This window comes from Megalopta genalis, chromosome 6 (assembly GCF_051020955.1).
Source record: "Megalopta genalis isolate 19385.01 chromosome 6, iyMegGena1_principal, whole genome shotgun sequence".
Lineage (NCBI taxonomy): Eukaryota > Metazoa > Arthropoda > Insecta > Hymenoptera > Halictidae > Megalopta > Megalopta genalis.
In genome coordinates, this window is record NC_135018.1 from 2652461 (window position 1) to 2671195 (window position 18735).

General features: G+C 37.6%; 3 protein-coding genes and 1 long non-coding RNA gene across 17 annotated transcripts in view; 3 read left to right on the forward strand and 1 right to left on the reverse strand.

Moving 5' to 3' along the window:
* The window catches only part of LOC143259619 (uncharacterized), a 12655-nt gene extending 1448 nt beyond the window's left edge, over window positions 1-11207 (forward strand). For 2 of the 8 annotated variants that reach the window (XM_076522744.1, XM_076522740.1), the window contains exons 3-10: window positions 1290-1407; window positions 1626-1890; window positions 2023-2139; window positions 2450-2540; window positions 3396-3541; window positions 4874-5006; window positions 5092-5237; window positions 5828-5933. In XM_076522744.1, the coding sequence (XP_076378859.1) occupies window positions 1290-1407; window positions 1626-1890; window positions 2023-2139; window positions 2450-2540; window positions 3396-3541; window positions 4874-5006; window positions 5092-5151 (930 nt within the window). In that variant the 3' untranslated portion in view covers window positions 5152-5237; window positions 5828-5933. Of the gene's footprint in view, window positions 1-1289; window positions 1408-1625; window positions 1891-2022; window positions 2140-2449; window positions 2541-3395; window positions 3542-4873; window positions 5007-5091; window positions 5238-5827; window positions 5934-6833; window positions 7026-7524; window positions 7648-7794; window positions 7913-8314; window positions 8550-8656; window positions 8771-8853; window positions 8945-10380; window positions 10527-10768 lie in introns of those variants that run through there. The other 6 variants (XM_076522743.1, XM_076522742.1, XM_076522741.1 and 3 more) reach the window with 6 other exon arrangements.
* The window catches only part of LOC143259632 (uncharacterized), a 27693-nt gene extending 9373 nt beyond the window's left edge, over window positions 1-18320 (reverse strand). The window contains exons 1-2 of one of the 3 annotated variants that reach the window (XR_013033651.1): window positions 17704-18320; window positions 16319-16489 (exon numbers count right to left, since the gene is read on the reverse strand). This is a non-coding gene — a long non-coding RNA (uncharacterized LOC143259632). Of the gene's footprint in view, window positions 1-16318; window positions 17210-17703 lie in introns of those variants that run through there. The other 2 variants (XR_013033652.1, XR_013033650.1) reach the window with 2 other exon arrangements.
* The window catches only part of LOC117223883 (alpha-Mannosidase class I a), a 406723-nt gene that overhangs the window by 328145 nt on the left and 59843 nt on the right, over window positions 1-18735 (forward strand). The gene's annotated exons all lie outside the window — the stretch shown is intronic.
* LOC117223921 (uncharacterized) lies at window positions 11549-16405 on the forward strand. Of its 5 annotated transcripts, none has more exons than XM_076522788.1 (9): window positions 11549-12637; window positions 13149-13271; window positions 13967-14030; window positions 14132-14201; window positions 14309-14422; window positions 14504-14594; window positions 15299-15444; window positions 15687-15819; window positions 15905-16405. In XM_076522788.1, the coding sequence occupies exons 1-9, from the start codon at window positions 12497-12499 to the stop codon at window positions 15956-15958; spliced, it is 936 nt and encodes a 311-aa protein (XP_076378903.1). In that variant the 5' UTR covers window positions 11549-12496; the 3' UTR covers window positions 15959-16405. The 5 variants fall into 5 exon arrangements, with proteins under 5 accessions (XP_076378903.1, XP_076378901.1, XP_076378904.1 ...); XM_076522786.1 differs by adding an exon at window positions 13421-13538 and having other exon boundaries at window positions 11551-12598; window positions 13967-14201; XM_076522789.1 differs by having other exon boundaries at window positions 11552-11971.

Genomic DNA, 18735 nt, shown 5'->3' on the forward strand with positions numbered 1-18735 from the left:
CTTGAAATGTTTTGCTTGCAATTAATGTGTGTATAAATAAATAATGTGTTATTGTTATATATTATTATATACGAACGCATTATTATTATTATTATTATTATTATTATTATTATTATTATGAATATATTAGGAATATTAGGAATATCAGGAGTAAATAATACATTATTTATTCCATTATATATAATACATTATTTATTCCGTTATAATAATAATAATAATACATTAATTATCATTTGACTCAAATAATATTTTTTCAATTTGTTTTTGCCCATTACGCTATTCGCGAAGATATATGAACTATAAAACTACAAATATTTGATCCGTCGATCGCAATAGGATGTCCGTCATTGATCCTAATTAGTAACAATCGAAACATATTCTTCCATTTTTTACGATTGTTGCAAGCAACCAAACTAAATATTCCTATCGCGAAGATTTACTGTAAGAAACTTTACTAAAATAGAATTTGCCTGAATAATACAAGACACTCGTCGATAATATTTGTCAGATTTGTTGACAGATCTCTCGTCTAGCTGCAATAATTACGCGTGTGAAATATATCCTTATCGACTAAGTTATTACGATGCTATAACATTTTCATTTCGGCTGTATCGCTGATTTATCGCGCTCGTGAAGCGCGCGAATCTACAAGGCACAATGGCCGACGATTTACCGGTTCCGAAGAAGATACGCGGCATAAATCCGTGTGCCTGTGCGCCACTTAAGCCACTGAGAGCTATTGTATCTGAAAATTTCGGGCTTGCTTTACGATTCATTAATCACTCTGCTCCCATTATGCATCTTTAAGCTTTTATCATTTCGATCGCAATTGTCTCGACGCGCCGATTCCAGCTACAGTAATGTCTCTCCGATTGACGCCCAGATTGCGCACAAAAATGGACAATTTGGGAAGAGGAGATACGATTATTCGAGCCTTGCGGTTTATTTTTGTAGTTATAAATTGACCGCAATTATAAAAACGAGCCGCAAGGCTCGAATAATCGTATCTCCTCTTGCCAAATTATCCATTTTAGTGGACAATCTGAGCGTCAGTAAGGGAGACATTACTGTACTGCTCGTAAACACTCGAACGGTACAGTAATGTCTCCCTAATTGACGCTAAGATTGTGCACAAAAATGGACAATTCGGGAAGAGGAGATACGATTGTTCGAGCCTTGTAGCTTGTTTTTATAGTTAATCTTTATATCTCCTCTTCCTAAATTGTCCATTTTTCTAGACAATCTGAGCGTCAATTAGAGAGACATTACTGTATTTATTGTTTCCTTAGGTGAAGCTACTTCTGGATACAATACGCAGTGATTGGAGAGACATTAATGACGAGCACGAGACAAAGATATTACTAGAAAGAGCTGGTCATGGTAAATTAGTGGCGGTGATTTTGTCGGGTAATTATCACGTGGAAAATATTATTCTCCTGCATATTATACGATAATATATTGCATATATATATTATATTACTATATTATATTATATATATTATATATATTATATATATTACTATATATTATATTACTTATATATATAAGTAGTACATTATACATGTATAATATATACTTATATTATATTACATGATAAAATTTGACACACTGTTTTATTGATACAGCCATCCTGCATATAGCGGTAATGAGTTTCATAATCTACACGACTTTAATAGCCGATTTTTTCACTTCCTCGATCTCCGACGAAAACGATTACATCGCGAATTCGCACATCAAATTGATGTACACCAAGAACGACGAGAAATATTACTTCATATCATCGTTGCACACGTACATTGCAATGGTGTTGAGCTCATGTGTTCTTTGCGGGACAGAGGGGACAACGAGCATGTGCTGTTTTCACGGTTTAGCGATATACGAAATACTGAGGTACGATAGAATGATATTCATTTTCATATTTTTCGCGAAATTGCCGTAAACTGAGACGAAACCGAGCGCACTGCTCGAAAATATTAACTTTATCGAACAAGTTTCTAATTCGGTGATTCTATTTTTGAACAGTCACCGCGTTCTAAACGCTTTCAACAATGACAAGACGAATATTACAGATCTGAAAGAAGACAGAAGAACTTTGGAAAAATTAATCGACATCGGAATACTCCATAAACATTTATTACGGTTTGTAAAAAAATGACTGTTCCGAAACATCGATTAGACACATCATTCGACCGCGGATCGTTGTGCAAACCCTTATTTTCATAAGTCATTTTACAAGAGCCAGGATTAAAGAAAAGATTCTTAATTCCACGTGGTAAACAGAAAATAAATACGCTATTGGATCCCATTAATTCATAAGTTTCCGGTATTTAAGAAATTTCTGCGTGCCATAAATGCACGACGATCCGCAATCTAGACATCATAGATTGATTTCTTTTTCTAAGTTTAATTCGTCACTCCTTTCTAATCCCATTTATTTATTATCGCTCAGGTTTTGCAGTGTGTTCCAAAGCGCGATTATGTCAACCTATTTTATTCTGCTCTTTTTGACAGTAGGTTCTCTAACCTTGAACCTTCTGCGTGTAAGTTTGAATGTTCCAACGGGTGGACCAGTGTGGTCAATAAGTAAATGCTTCACCTTCGTTGCGAAAGACAGAAGCGGGACAGTGAATATTTATTTAGGCGACTAGTTTTTAACATGCAACCCATCTTTGCCGATCCACGAGAATCAGAGAACCAATTTAAAAAATTGTAACTGCAAAGTTCATACATGTCTTACGATCATCCTCGAACGCTTTGTATTGTTCTAGTAATTGCATAGCAGCTTTCTCATTTCGTCTATACCAGGACTCGGAATTAACCTGCGCGCAGCACGAGGAGCGCTAGGGCCACGCCTCCCGCCTCCCGCCGCGCGTCTCGCTCCCCGCTAGACGCCTAAATGCTACACGCACGCATACGAAGCAACAGGCGCGCGCGCGCGCTTAAGGCGCTCCGCGCCGAAAGAGGCGGCCACGTGGAGCGAGAGACGCGTGACTGGAGTCAGGAGGCATGGCTCTCGCTCTCCTCGTGCTGCGCGCCGGTTAATTCCGAGCCGTGGTACAGACGAAATGCTCTCATTGTAAATAATCTGACTCACGCCCAAACAGGCCAAACAGGCCCTTAGCATCGACGTAGCAATGAATTACATAGGCGTGGGACTAGCACAGAGAGATTCACAGCAACCCGAAATTTTGCATTTGCGGGAGATATTACTGTATTTCGTATAGGATGTTCCATGCTTGCAACGCTGTAATATGCGACTGGCCGATGGAATCGAGTACATTTTTCGAAATGAGAGTTAGGGGAATTGAGCTGTTTACTTATTGACTGCCACTCGTATTATTCGCGTTCGCATCGACTAGCAACAATCTACTAAACGTGGCCCCGGTTGCGTGCAGTTGGCGTACATTGTCGCCCGAACTAGGAGACTGGCGCAAATCGCAACACCGGGAACTGCGGTCGTCACATACTTCTTGTACTTAATTATAACAAATAATTTGGGACAAATGGGCATCGATACCAGCGCAAACTTCTTTTTAGATACGTGAGTCAAAAATGTTAGTCGTACCAGTGCAGCACGTTGGGTGAGCACCCACTGCCCACAGTGGGCTACTATTGGGTTGGCAACTAAGTAATTGCCGATTTGTTCAAGAAATACAAAATTTTTTTTTGAATGAAGTTTAATCTATAATGTATTTTCCATTTTGTTCGATGACCTTTTGCCATCTCTCTGACTACTTGAAAATTCCACGCTCGTAGAAAGTCTGATCCTTTTCGGCCAAAAACTGAGTTAACACTTTATCGACCGCTAGCCTATTTATCGGCTTTTCGATTGCCAATGTTTATCGATCGCTAGCCTATTAATCGGCTTTTCGATTGCCAATGCTTATCGACCGATAGCCTATTAATCGACTTTTAGCTATCGACGGTTTTCGCTTCTTTACTGTTTTGTTAGTAGCTGACCTCCTGTATGCTGACCTCCCCATATGCTTATGAATTATAATTATAATAATTATTATTATTTATTATTATTTTTAAAGGAATAAGCACAACACAATGAATAGCGAAAATTTAGCCGGTACTGGGAGCAAATGCGCGCGCGACTAAGCCAGTCCTTACTGAGTGGCAGCCTCAACCACGACCGGACGATAAAGTGTTAAGTGAGATTTTACAGCGTCATCGTCGTTAAAAGTTTTACCACGAAGGGAGTTGTCCAGGGATCGAAATAAGTGGTAATCCGATGGCGCGAGATCAGGGCTGTATGGTGGGTGTAACATCAATTCCCAACCAATATCCATCAATTTTTGCCGAGTGGACAAAGACGTGTGCGGCCTAGCATTGTCCTGCTGGAAAATGACACCTTTACGATTGACCAATTCTGGTCGCTTTTCCTTGACCGCTGCATTTAATTTGTCCAGTTGCTGACATTCACGGATAATAAAAAATAACATAATAATAATAATAATAATAATTTTATAATATAACATTTACGGTTATCATAAAAATGGGAGTGAGAGACATCTATAACTTTCATGATTGACCAATTCTGATCGCTTTTCCTTGACCGCTGCATTCAATTTGTCCAGTTGCTAACATTCACGGATAATAAAAAATAACATAATAATAATAATAATAATAATTGTATAATATAACATTTACGGATATCATAAAAATGGGAGTGAGAGACATCTATAACTGAAATCGGCAATTACTTAGTTGTCAACCCAATATTTCCCAAAGCGACATTTCTCATTACGATTCGCTGCTAATCGCCAAAAGTTCAAAACACCGATGTACGGAACACTGAATGTGTTGAATGTCTAAGACCGGAACGAATGTGTGCAGATTATTTGATTAACGTTCGTTTGTTACGCAGGTATGCTGGCGTATGGTACAGAGGATCTGTACCAGCACAAAAATTGTTGTTATTCATTATGCTTCACAGTATGAAAGAATGCAAATTCCTGATCGGCGGTCTCTATTGTCCGTCCCACGAAGGATTTACCGGGGTACAGAAGCAAATAAATGCAATTTATATTTATCATCGAACACATTTTACGATGTTTTTAAGCTTTCGTAAATCTTTGCTTGCAGATAATGAGATTGTCAATGTCTTACTTAACGGTTATGTACTCTCTCTACGTAAGAGTTTAGGATGATTTACATGTACCCAAAACTGTTCTGCGGTATTTATGCGTGCAGTTATTTTCGTGGGCAATCAAGATTGTCGCGGTTCTTTGGTACGTATACGAAGCGAAAGGGCCAACGACAATGTGTTTTCAATTTTTGTTACGAAATCGACTCTGGTAGTGTGCGCCATAAATTGCGTAATTATTATGGACAATCATTTAAATTGTAAGGTGAAGAAAATGATGCGTAGAATAAAATTTTATTCGAAGCATTTATTCGCAGAATTAATTCGAATAAAATTTTATTCGACGAATTTGTTCGCAGAATTTATTCGAATAAAATATGCCCACCTCCGAGTCATGTCCACCTGCCGGCCAGAAATGACCTCGGTACAGCACCGTTCATCCCGGTACTCGGAGGGTTAATAGAGAACAGATTAAACAGAACTTATCCACCTAATTAAAAGCTCCGACAAAACTTCCCGTGTATCATAAAAGTTCGCTTGTTCGAAAAGTGATATGAATATCTAATGTCTTCCGAAGATGAAGGTTTTTTTAAGCCGAGTTATAATTTGCGATACGATTTCCGTTTCCTAACTGGCGATGATTCTATGTTCATAATAAATAATAATAAATACGAAAATTACATTTCTGTGTATCTCATGGTATAAACGTACGATTGTTTCTTCTTTTTGTTACAGGTGAGTACCTTACGTTTTCTAACAACAGTGGACACATAAGTGGATAATCACCAAAAGCCTGGTTGTATGTATTGTTCTTAGAAAAATATATAATAATTATTTGCAATTGTCACTCTTAAAAAATTCATTCCTCGCATAAATTTCGTGAGCCGATGTAATTTCATATTGCACATTACATCGAGTTTTACGTGAAACAAAAGCAACTAATTAAACTAAGAAAGTAACTAAAGTAACACCTTTAGCAAAGGCCGCACAAAAAATCTCGCGTATGCGATTTCTACTAAGATTTACTGAGCAAATCCCGAAATGTGGTTGTTCGGCACTATCCGCGTATATAAAATATACAACAGGACATGCCCATTGGTAAGTTACTAATTCTCTGCAGACTATGTAGCGACATTTACTCACATGCAACAACGTACACAAAAATAATTTGATTATCTTTACGTGAACGCAAACTCTCGATCATCGCACACGTTCGGAGCCGGTAGCGAACGCGTTGAAACAACACATAAGGCTACTGCTCGATTAATTCACGCAGTGAGTACATTTTAAAACGATCACGAGTATGAGAGTATGCGCGCAACTATTCGGACCAACTTGTTGCACGTTGCGCGGCTAGAGGTTCGCGAGCGAGTGAACGGCGACGGAGATGGTCGCTCGATTTCCCGATTGTAAAAAACGGGAAAATGAAGAAGGGAAACTGACGATATCGCGCACCCATAATGGTGGGAAAAAAACAGTCAGTATTGCGCGGACAATGTCGCGTGCAAGCAGCGATGTAAGTTTCGACATAAACAAGGAAGGGAGACACTGTAGCAAGGGGGACAATGTAGTGTCGCGAATCGATCGATAAACCCCAACCTGTAATCATAGCGCTCAATTGTGCGATTCCAAGATTCCCCTTGACACATTCTGTGATATTTTGCTTCCTTATTTATTCAAATGACGCGATACGAAAAAATTGTACGCCGAGGTGAGGGAACATTACGATGGAAGGTCGCGAGAAAATTTTTCCCCTCTACAAGGTTAGACGGTGCCTAGCTTCTGAGCAGTGATGACCGATATTAGCGACCACCATAAACTGATCAAAGTTCTTCTGTCGACTGTTGGACTGTGGCCGTACGACAACACATGGTTCATCTATCTGAAAAGAGCAGTGCATATTTTGATATTAACATTGGCGATAGTGTTTCGGGTATTGTTCTCTGACAATGAGGGTCAATCGATTTTCATATTAATTGCATTGTCCAATGCAACTGCGTGTTTCGATAACCGATAGACAATTTCTCCATAGAAATTCTTTAGTATGCGTCGAACATCGACCCGGTAGTCATCGTCCAAAACTTGAATTTTCAAATTTGGGAAACTGTTCCGCTTTACAGATACTTTAACACGTTTAAGTAATCTTTACGGACGTTGCAAATAAATTATTATTGACATTTAAAGTTCAGTGGCGACACTCTGGCCAATTAAGTCAAGTTTTTCACGTTCGTACGTGCAATTTTGATCCGCATTGTTATTTCTTTTCCAAAATTGAATTTCTGAAAAACAGAGATGATGCCGAAAAACACTGTTTGATTCGCATTGAACGCAACGAAACTTTATATTACAATGAACTAACAAAATTTGTTGGACAGTGTTATTTTAGAACTGAACATATGAAAATTTGTATACTTTTTTATTATTGATTTCAGGTGGCATCGTTTATCCACAATGCCGATTATACTCTGAATGTTATCGTAGCTTTTATTACACACATAATATTCGTCATTATATTCATTTTTAAATACACTTCTTTTCTATATAAGATGAAGATCGTAAGTTGAAATGATTTTAAACTTACTTTAGACACGATTACAGCTTGATAATCTTGTATTTATCTGATTCTGCCTCTATAAATCTACGTTCGACCGTTATCGTCGTGTTTGTTTCAATTATTAATCGGCACATTGCTATTTTTGTAGTTGCGAAAGTTATTTGACACAACAATATACCATAGATCCACCATCACTGACGAAAATGAACGGAACATTATTTTTCAAAGCATTGCATACACGAATGTTATGACTTCTCTTTTTGCTGGTAAGAATTACCATTTCGAATATTTTCACCGATTCGTTTGTCATTTAACTTAATCCCTAATAGAAGCATCACGTGGCATGACAATTCTGTGGTACTTTATAGAATTTTAACACCGCGAGTGACGAAAATCAGTCCCAGAAATTTTCACGAATTCAAAGTAATTTAATTCACGAAATTTCTTTTAATTTATCACGGTGCATGGTGTTTCCACTCCATTACATTCTTAACATCCTAGTCAAATACAGTCTGTCTGTAATTTTTAAAATTGATAGAAAAATTGCGTCGCCCATTTTTCGACCTACGCGGCACACAACGTGTTAATTACACGCGACGTACATAAAATCGATTAAGAAACAGCGTCACTCCATATAAATTAATCTAACCAATTCTACGTCGTTGTAGGCAGCATTTACATTGGAAGCTTTGGCTTCATGTTCTATCAATTTCTGCCGAGCGGTTACGAGAAGTCCGCAGATCGCGTGGAATTCTATTATTTCACCGATAATTCCAAATTCGATTACATCACTTTCCTATATTTCCCTATATTCGTCATGCTCGGACTAACAGGGCTTATAGGACCTGAAGTGGTAACGCAAATATTCTGCCAGCACGGGCGCACGTTATTTCAGATTGTCTGGTAAGGAACATTAGAAAACAAGTATATACGATGATGTATACATTTATCTTCCGTTCTCCCATAATGGACCATCAATAACCACCGGTACTGTTACGTATGTACAACAGTTTCCGTATTAAAACCGCGTTCATCCAACCATCGGGGATTTCTGACTTCGAAAAAAGTAAATCCGTGGCAGATAAACTAATCAGCGCAACGAAGCTGCACAAAGAAACGATGAAGTTTGTATTAAATATTACATTGCCGATCCATTCTATGTAAATATATCTTATTTAAAATGCTCGTCTCATAATACCTTTTATAGATTCGCGAAACAGGCTACAAATTGTCTTACTACTTCGTATAGCATATTGATGTTGCTGGGAACAATATCTCTCACTTTGAATCTTCTACGTGTAAGTATAAGTGGACAAGTGTGCCACAGCTGCAGAGAACTGTGGGGACTTTTCGTTCTTCCATTATCGTACGATACTTCTTCCATACGTTCAGATCGCCAGATTGACGATGCGCTTATGCGAGTAGCGCAGGTCGCGAAAAATCAGCTGGCAATTGATTCCGAAGCGTAAACGCTATTCGCTTTGTATCCGCGATTTCGCTTTGCGTTTTCTATGCCCTAGAGGTCCCAGAATCCGGGCCAGTGCTTCGAATGCTTCGGTAGACGACAGTAGGCTCCGCCTCCTGACTACCGTCGCAGCGCCTCGCTCCCCGCATTGATTCCATCGGCAGCGCGTCACGCGGAGCTAGGCTCTGCGGTGGGAGTCAGGAGGCGGAGCCTAATGTTGCATTCCGAAGCATTCGGATCACTGATCTAGACGATTAGCCGGTCCGATTTGTCGTCACAGTGTCAAGGCAGATGACTGCTGTCTTCCTTGTGTCAGCACAGGCAACGCTCTAGCGTCATCTTAATTAACACGTTATGATAACTCATTATGTTGCGAACGGTTGGCACACATAAATCTATTATGTTGTAACAAAAATAAATTGTGTTGGAAATAGAAATGTTATGCAATCTTGGGCACTTAGTGATGAGTCAATGTAAAAGTTCAGAACATATAATTAACAGTTGTTTTGTCATTTATAGTTTTTCCGATGAAAAAGGGCGCTTATATTGTAATTACAGTAAATGCTCCACAATTGACCCTCAGCTTCTACACAAAAATGGACTATTTGGGAGGAGGAGATACGATTATTCGAGCCTTTCGTCACGTTTTTATAGTTACCGATAGTTACGAATAATGTGTTCCCAAATTCTCCATTTTTGTTTCTATGTTGAGGGTCAATTAAGGAGATTTTACTGCACCAATGTAACCATCTTTTCGTAAAGGCGAATAAAACTGATCGAGTTTATGCTATCACAAAGTGTAGAATGTGTACTGACATTAATTATCTGGCATAATAATAGAAATATTATGCAATCTTGAGCACTTAGTGATGAGTCAATGTAAAAGTTCAGAACATATACGTTGTTTTATCATTTCTAGTTTTTCCAATAAAAAAGGGCACTTATATTGTAATTACAGTAAATTCTCCACAACTGACCCTCGGCTTCTACACAAAAATGGACTATTTGGGAGGAGGAGATACGATTATTCGAGCCTTTCGTCACGTTTTTATAGTTACCGATAGTTACGAATAATGTCTTCCCAAATTCTCCATTTTTGTTTCTATGTTGTGGGTCAATTAAGGAGATTTTACTGCACCAATGTAACCATCTTTTCGTAAAGGCGAATAAAACTGGACGTATTTATGCTCTCACAAAGTGTAGAATGAGTACTGAAATTAATGAACTGGCATAATAATAAGTTGTGTTTCTCTCGTTTTCAATATGCAGATATCTCAGTCACTTCGGGGTCAGTGGAAATTCGGAGAGATATTGGTACAAATGGTAGTGCTATCCGTTCACATAGTGTATCTATGTATGGCGAATTACGTAGGACAAATAGTCACGGATAGTAGTTCCAACGTTTTCACGGAACTGTAAGTACATTGTGCTCTTGAAATGAGAATCATTATTATTAACTATTGTATGAATATTTAAAGAAAAAGAGAAACAGAATAACGAACACAATTAGTACTTCCTACCATTCAGGTTGTATTTTACAAGCTTGCACATGGGATACACAAATAAAATCTGCACTCTAATGCTTGCAGTTGCCTTAATGTTCGATCTTGTGCGGTAACAGTCGAATGGCATATTCAATACTCCTCGTCTTTTCTAGACATAACTCCCGATGGTACACTGCGCCAGTGCGGACACAAAAATTGTTACTGTTCTTTACGCTAAATTGCACGAAAACGTATACCGTTCTACTTTTGGGTCTGTATACAGTAAATTTAGGAAGATTTAGTGCGGTAATACGACATCATTTGTACTTGTACAGTTCAGCTTTGATTTTCGCGTTCGGTATGATTCTACTAAATTACTTTTCCTTTGCAGCTTGTCAGGGCGTCTTTCTCCTATTTCACAGTTATGTATTCTACGCAGACATGACTAATTTAAGACATCTAAAGGTCTCTTAACAGATAACTAATTACTGTACAAGCTTCTCCGTAATTATTGCGTGTTACGTCTTTCCCTGTATTTAGTTGTCAAAATAATAATACCACACAATATTAATAACAGACAAAATTACGTTTGTGTCAATGACATTCCACTTTACTTATAGATTTTCTATCGTTTAATGCGTAAGTTTTAATATATATGTAAGCAGATTTTTTTCGGATCGCAGCAGCAGCTTTAACCCGAGAAAGATAACCTACGTCGCAGAGGCGCCTGCGAAGACTGTTGATTTTTGTTAATTTTTCATAGAGGTCTAGTGATTTAAGTTTAAAATTACTTAAAATATAAAAAAATATAATATAAATGCATTTTATTTTTACAATAATGCCAAACCTTTAAAATGACTAGATTAACTTAAATAAATATCCATTGTTAGTATAAAATTGACGCCTTAGAAAAGCATGCGCCTCTGAAGCGTATGGTTATCTTTTACGTACGTTGTCATATGGTTATCTTTCTAGGGTTAAAGTAAATGTACGATCCAGTAACACAAATAATTCGAATGGTTGTGGCACCATAAACTTCTATAAAGCATGCTTGTGCATGTTATACGTTAAATCAAATTCCAAATAACTCCTTTAGCAACAGCTGCACCAAAAATCTCGTGTACGCGATTCTAATAAGATTTACTGATTCGATTCCAATGTGATGGCACATACAAAATATACACAGGACATTCCCATTGGGAAGTTACTAATTCTCTGCAGACTATGTAGCGACATTTACTCACATGCAACAACGTACACAAAAATAATTTGATTATCTTTACGTGTACGCAAACTCTCGATCATCGCACACGTTCGGCGCCGGTAGCGAACGCGTTGAAACAACACATATGGCTACTGCTCGATTAATTCACACAGTGAGTACATTTTAAAACGATCACGAGTATGAGAGTATGCGCGCAACTATTCGGACCAACTTGTTGCACGTTGCGCGGCTAGAGGTTCGCGAGCGAGTGAACGGCGACGGAGATGGTCGCTCGATTTCCCGATTGTAAAAAACGGGAAAATGAAGAAGGGAAACTGACGATATCGCGCACCCATAATGGTGGGAAAAAAACAGTCAGTATTGCGCGGACAATGTCGCGTGCGAGCAGCGATGTAAGTTTCGACGTAAACAAGGAAGGGAGACACTGTAGCAAGGGGGACAATGTAGTGTCGCGAATCGATCGATAAACCCCAACCTGTAATCATAGCGCTCAATTGTGGGCGATTTCAAGATTGCCCTTCCCCTTGACACATTCTGTGATATTTTGCTTCCTTATTTATTCAAATGACGCGATACGAAAAAATTGTACGCCGAAGTAAGGGAACATTACGATGGAAGGTCGCGAGAAAACTTTTCCCCTCTACAAGGTTAGACGGTGCCTAGCTTCTGAGCAGTGATGACCGATATTAGCGACCACCATAAACTGATCAAAGTTCTTCTGTCGACTGTTGGACTGTGGCCGTACGACAACACATGGTTCATCTATCTGAAAAGAGCAGTGCATATTTTGATATTAACATTGGCGATAGTGTTTCTGGTATTGTTCTCTGACAATGAGGGTCAATCGATTTTGATATTAATTGCATTGTCCAATGCAACTGCGTGTTTCGATAACCGATAGACAATTTCTCCATAGAAATTCTTTAGTATGCGTCGAACATCGACCCGAAAGTCATCGTCCAAAACTTTAGTTTTCAAATTTGGGAAACTGTTCCGCTTTACAGATACTTTAACATGCTTAAGCAATGTTTACGGACGTTGCAAATAAATTATCATTGGTATTTAAAGTTCAGTGGCGACACTATGGCCGATTAAGTCAAGTTTTTCACGTTCGTACGTGCAATTTTGGTTCGCATTATTAGTTCTTTTCCAGAATTGAATTTCTCAAAACCAGGGGTGATGTCGCAAAACCCTGTTTGATTCGCATTGAACGCAAGGAAACTTTATATTACAGTGAACTAACAAAATTTGTTGGACAGTGTTATTTTAGAACTGAACATGTGGAAAAAGAAACATTGATTTGTATAGTTCCGTATTATTGATTTCAGGTGGCAGCGTTTTTCCACAATGCCGACTACACTCTGAACGTTGTTATAGCTTTTCTTACACACGTAATATTCTCCGTTATGTTCATTTTTAAATACACTTCTTTTCTATATAAAATGAAGGTGGTAAGTTGGAACAATTTTAAACTTACTTCAGACACGATTTTGCAGTTTGATAATCTTGTATTCATCTGATTCCGCGTCTATAAATCTACGTTCGACCGTTATCGTTGTGTTTGTTTTAATTATTATCCGGTGTATTGCTATTCTTATAGTTGCGAACGCTATTTGATAGAATTTTATACCATAGAACGTCCATCACTGACGACAATGAACGAAACATTATTTTTCAAGGCATTGCATTCACGAACGTTATGACATCTGTTTTTGCAGGTAAGAATTGCTATTTCCTATATTTTTACCGATCCGTTTTTCAGTTAACTCGTTCCTTAATATAAGCATCACGTGAAAATTACGTTAGAGCACACAAATGGACATGACAATTTTATGGTACTTTATAGAATCTTAACACTGCGAGTGACGAAAATCAGTCCCAACAATTCTCCCGAATTCAAAGTAATTTAATTAACGAAACTGCTTTTAATTTATCACGGTGCATGGTGTTTCGACTCCATTACATTCTTAACATCCTAGTCAAATACAGTCTGTCTGTAATTTTTAAAATTGATAGAAAAATTGCGTCGCCCATTTTTCGACCTGCGCGGCACACAACGTGTTAATTACACACGACGTACATAGAATCGATTAAGAAACAGAATAATTCCGAATAAATTAATCTAATCAAATCTACGTCGTTGCAGGTTGCGTTTACGTGGGAGCCTTTGGCATCATGTTCTATCAATTTCTGCCGAGCGGGAACGATAAGTCCGTAGATCGCATAAAATTCTATTATTTTACCGATGATTCCAAATTTGATTACATCAGCCTCTTATGTCTCCCTACATTCGTAATACTCGGAATAACAGGGCTTGTAGGACCTGAAGTGGTAACGCATGTATTCAGCCAACATGCGCGCATATTATTTCAGATTGTTTGGTAAGGAGCATTAGAAAACAAGTATATACGGTGATGTATACATTTATCATCTGTTCTCCCATAATGGACCATCAATAACCACCGGTACTGTTACCCATGTATAACAGTTTCCGTATTAAAACCGCGTTCATCCAACCATCGGGGATTTCTGACTTCGAAAAAAGTAAATTAGTGGCAGATAAACTAATCAGCGCAACGAAGCTGCACAAAGAAACGATGAAGTTTGTATTAAATATTACATTGCCGATCCATTCTATCAAAATATGTTATTTAAAAAGCTTTGCTTCCAATATCTTTTATAGATTCGTAAAACTATACGCAAATTGTCTTACTACCTCGTATGTCGTATTGATGATCCTGGGAGTAACGTCTTTCACTTTGAATCTTCTACGTGTAAGTATAAGTAGGCAGGTGTTTTTTAGCGTAAATGTTATCGGTGACAACTAGGTATTCCAGAGCTGCAAAACACTGTGGGAACTATACTTATTTGCATTCCTTTCCTCGAATACATAGTCCATTTTTGTTCCCAAGCTGAGGGTCAATCAGGGAGAATTTACTGTACCAATGAAACCAGTTTTTCACAAAAAGAATACCGAATAAAACTGATCGGGTTTATGCTATCACAAAGTGTAGAATGTGTACTGACATTAATTATCTGGCATAATAATAGAAATATTATGCAATCTTGAGCACTTAGTGATGAGTCAATGTAAAAGTTCAGAACATATACGTTGTTTTATCATTTCTAGTTTTTCCAATAAAAAAGGGCACTTATATTGTAATTACAGTAAATTCTCCACAACTGACCCTCGGCTTCTACACAAAAATGGACTATTTGGGAGGAGGAGATACGATTATTCGAGCCTTTCGTCACGTTTTTATAGTTACCGATAGTGACGAATAATGTCTTCCCAAATTCTCCATTTTTGTTTCTATGTTGTGGGTCAATTAAGGAGATTTTACTGCACCAATGTAACCATCTTTTCGTAAAGGCGAATAAAACTGGACGTATTTATGCTCTCATAAAGTGTAGAATGAGTACTGAAATTAATGAACTGGCATAATAATAAGTTGTTTCTCTCGTTTTCAATATGCAGATGTCTCAGTCGCTACGGGGCCAGTGGAAATTCGAAGAGATATGGATACAAATGTTATCAATATCCGTTCACATAGTGTACCTATTTATGGCGAATTACTTAGGACAAATAGTCACGGATAGTAGTTCCAACGTTTTCACGGAACTGTAAGTACATTGTGCTCTTGAAATGAGAATCATTATTATTAACTATTGTATGAATATTTAAAGAAAAAGAGAAACAGAATAACGAACACAATTAGTACTTCCTACTATTCAGGTTGTATTTTACAAGCTTGCACATGGGATACACAAATAAAATCTGCACTCTAATGCTTTCAATTGCCTTAATGTTCGATCTTGTGCGGTAACAGTCGAATGGCATATTCAATACTCCTCGTCTTTTCTAGACATAACTCCCGATGGTACACTGCGTCAGAGCGGACACAAAAGTTATTACTGTTCTTTATACAGCATTGCACGAAGACTTATACCGTTGTCCTTTGGGGTCTGTATCCAACAAATTTCGAAGGATTTAGTGCGGTAATACGACATCATTTGTACTTGTAAAGTTCAGCTTTGATTTTCGCGTTCGGTATGATTCTACTAAATTACTTTTCCTTTGCAGCTTGTCAGGGCGTCTTTCTCCTATTTCGCAGTTATGTATTCTATGCAGACGTGAATAATTTAAGATGCCTAATGATCTCTTATCAGATAACTAGTTACTTTTCAAACTTCACCGTAATTGTTGCGTGTTACGTTTCTCCCTGTATAGTAATTTCTCCGCGCTCATTCGCGCTCATTCATTGAGCGTTAATTCGCGCTCAATTTGCGCTGGAAAATGGGGAAGTATCTCCTCTTCTCTCCTTGGGAACAGGAGATACGATTATTCGGGGCTTGTGTCTCATTTTTATAGTTATTGACAATCAGTAATTATAAAAAATGAGTCGCGAGCCTCGAATCTCCTCTTCCCAAATTGTACATTTTTGTGCGCAATCTAAGCGCGAATTAGGGAGAAATTATCCTATTGATAATTACTTACTTGATGATCGTATTATTTGTGATATGTTTATGATGAGTGTAAACCAAATATGTCAACTAACTCTTACAATTTGACACTATTAGTGTATATTTTATTAGTTTATTCGCTTTCGTCCACAGTCCAGCAATCCTTCTTGCTAGTTTGCTCCTCTTCTGAATCCTCGTGTTCTTTCTAAACAACACAGGGTCCCATATTAAGAACGTTCTATGTTTAGAAAAAAGATATTAAAATGTTTCATTTAGATAACGATGAAATCGGTAAAAGTGTTTTTGGTCGGATTATATTGGGTTGGCAACTAAGTAATTGCCGATTTGTTCAACGAAATAACAAATTTTTTTTTACTTGGAACGAAGTTTAATCTGTAATGTATTTTCCATTTTGTTCAATGATCTTTCGCCATCCCTCTGACAACTTGAAAATTCCACTCTCGTAGAAAGTCTGAACCTTTTCGGGCAAAAACTGAGTTAAATGAGATTTTACAGCGTCATCATCGTTAAAAGTTTTACCGCGAAGGGAGTTGTCCAGGGATCGAAATAAGTGGTAATCCGATGACGCGAGATCAGGGCTATATGGTGGGTGTAACATCGATTCCCAACCAATATCCATCAATTTTTGCCGAGTGGTCAAAGACGTGCGCGGCCTAGCATTGTCCTGCTGGAAAATGACACCTTTACGATTGACCAATTCTGGTCGCTTTTCCTTGACCGCTGCATTCAATTTGTCCAGTTGCTAACATTCACGGATAATAAAAAATAACATAATAATAATAATAATAATAATTTTATAATATAACATTTACGGATATCACAAAAATGGGAGTGAGAGACATCTATAACTGAAATCGGCGATTACTTAGTTGTCAACCCAATATATTATCAAAATCTCCTTGTTGAGACTGAGGCTAATCCTTTTATTGGTTTCAATATTAACACTATGCCGTCCGGTGGCACCACGCTGGTGCCATGCAAAAACTGTCTGTTGTATGCCGGTGGTACCACTTTGGTGCCATTTTAGAAAACTGAAATAACATTTGAACTATATTTCTTGGGTGTTACAAATGTCAGCAAGCTAACTATAGCATTGTGGTCGCTTTTCCTTGACCGCTGCATTCAATTTGTCCAGTTGCTAACATTCACGGATAATAAAAAATAACATAATAATAATAATAATAATTTTATAATATAACATTCACGGATATCACAAAAATGGGAGTGAGAGACATCTATAACTGAAATCGGCAATTACTTAATTGCCAAGCCAATACTTAGCTTGCGATCATAAAAGGCTCGAAAGCTAAAGATCGTCCTCGACACTAGTTTCTCAGCCGAACCAAACCGCAAAAGGGCTTCTATTGGTCCCGCTGGATCCATTATTTCAAAACGCACACGTATCAGAAACTATATGCGGCGTTCATGAGTCCCGGGAGCAACTTGTTGCACGGTCGCACGCTGATAGTGAAATGCAGCTGGAACGGTCGTCTCGCATGTAACGTCGCATCGTGGTTGAGTAACAGTTCATTCTCTCGGCGAATCGGCGGCACTTCGTCTTTAATAGTGGGGGGGGGGGGGGGGACACAGTCGATGTATCTGTAACATTCGAATTCGAAAGTAAGAGTCATGATTCTGTACGAGTACAAGAGTACATTCCAATTTGACAACTTTCTTCGGCTGCGTCAACAAATTAAGTTTAGAAATTATATTTAGACGTGTCTTATGCAGGACTGTCAATTCCCATAAAGTGAATTCGGTCATACAAGTTGCAACAGACAAAGAATGCACACTACAAAGAAATCATAAAATCGTGTAAAATAGAGATATACATAGATCGTTAAATAAATAATTATTTTTAATACGTCAAACTTCTTGAAACATATTTTGAAACGATAGAGGAATAAAGCTAGTGATAAAGATTGCTTAAAAATTTATGTTTATAACTTTTAAACTTAATCGTGTAATTCGATGTTTCTTTAATACTTGTTCAATTATGTAGGCAACAACGTTTTATACTAAATCGAGAGTTTATTGTATTTCGACGTTTATTATACTGTGCTTTAATATACCATAAAGGATCTTTTTCCTTCGATGTATGTTTATTTAAATACATGTATGGCGTAAAAGTGAAATGTTATATTGATGTCTCAATATTTTTCTGTCCGAATATTTCTTTAATATTTTACCGACATCGGATGGAACGTAACCTAAACAAAAGCTAACCCAATGAAAATGAGTCTTCGTGTGAAGGATTATGTATCTTAACTAGTTTATACGTGTAATGAAAGTTCTCCTAGAATGATTGAGATTATTTGAACTATTGTTTAAAATGAAACCACTAATAATATGAAAATGAACTATTGTTCACGTTCATTTGCACAGGCTATGAAATTGTAATGTTAATCATAAAGGTTATTATTAAATTAT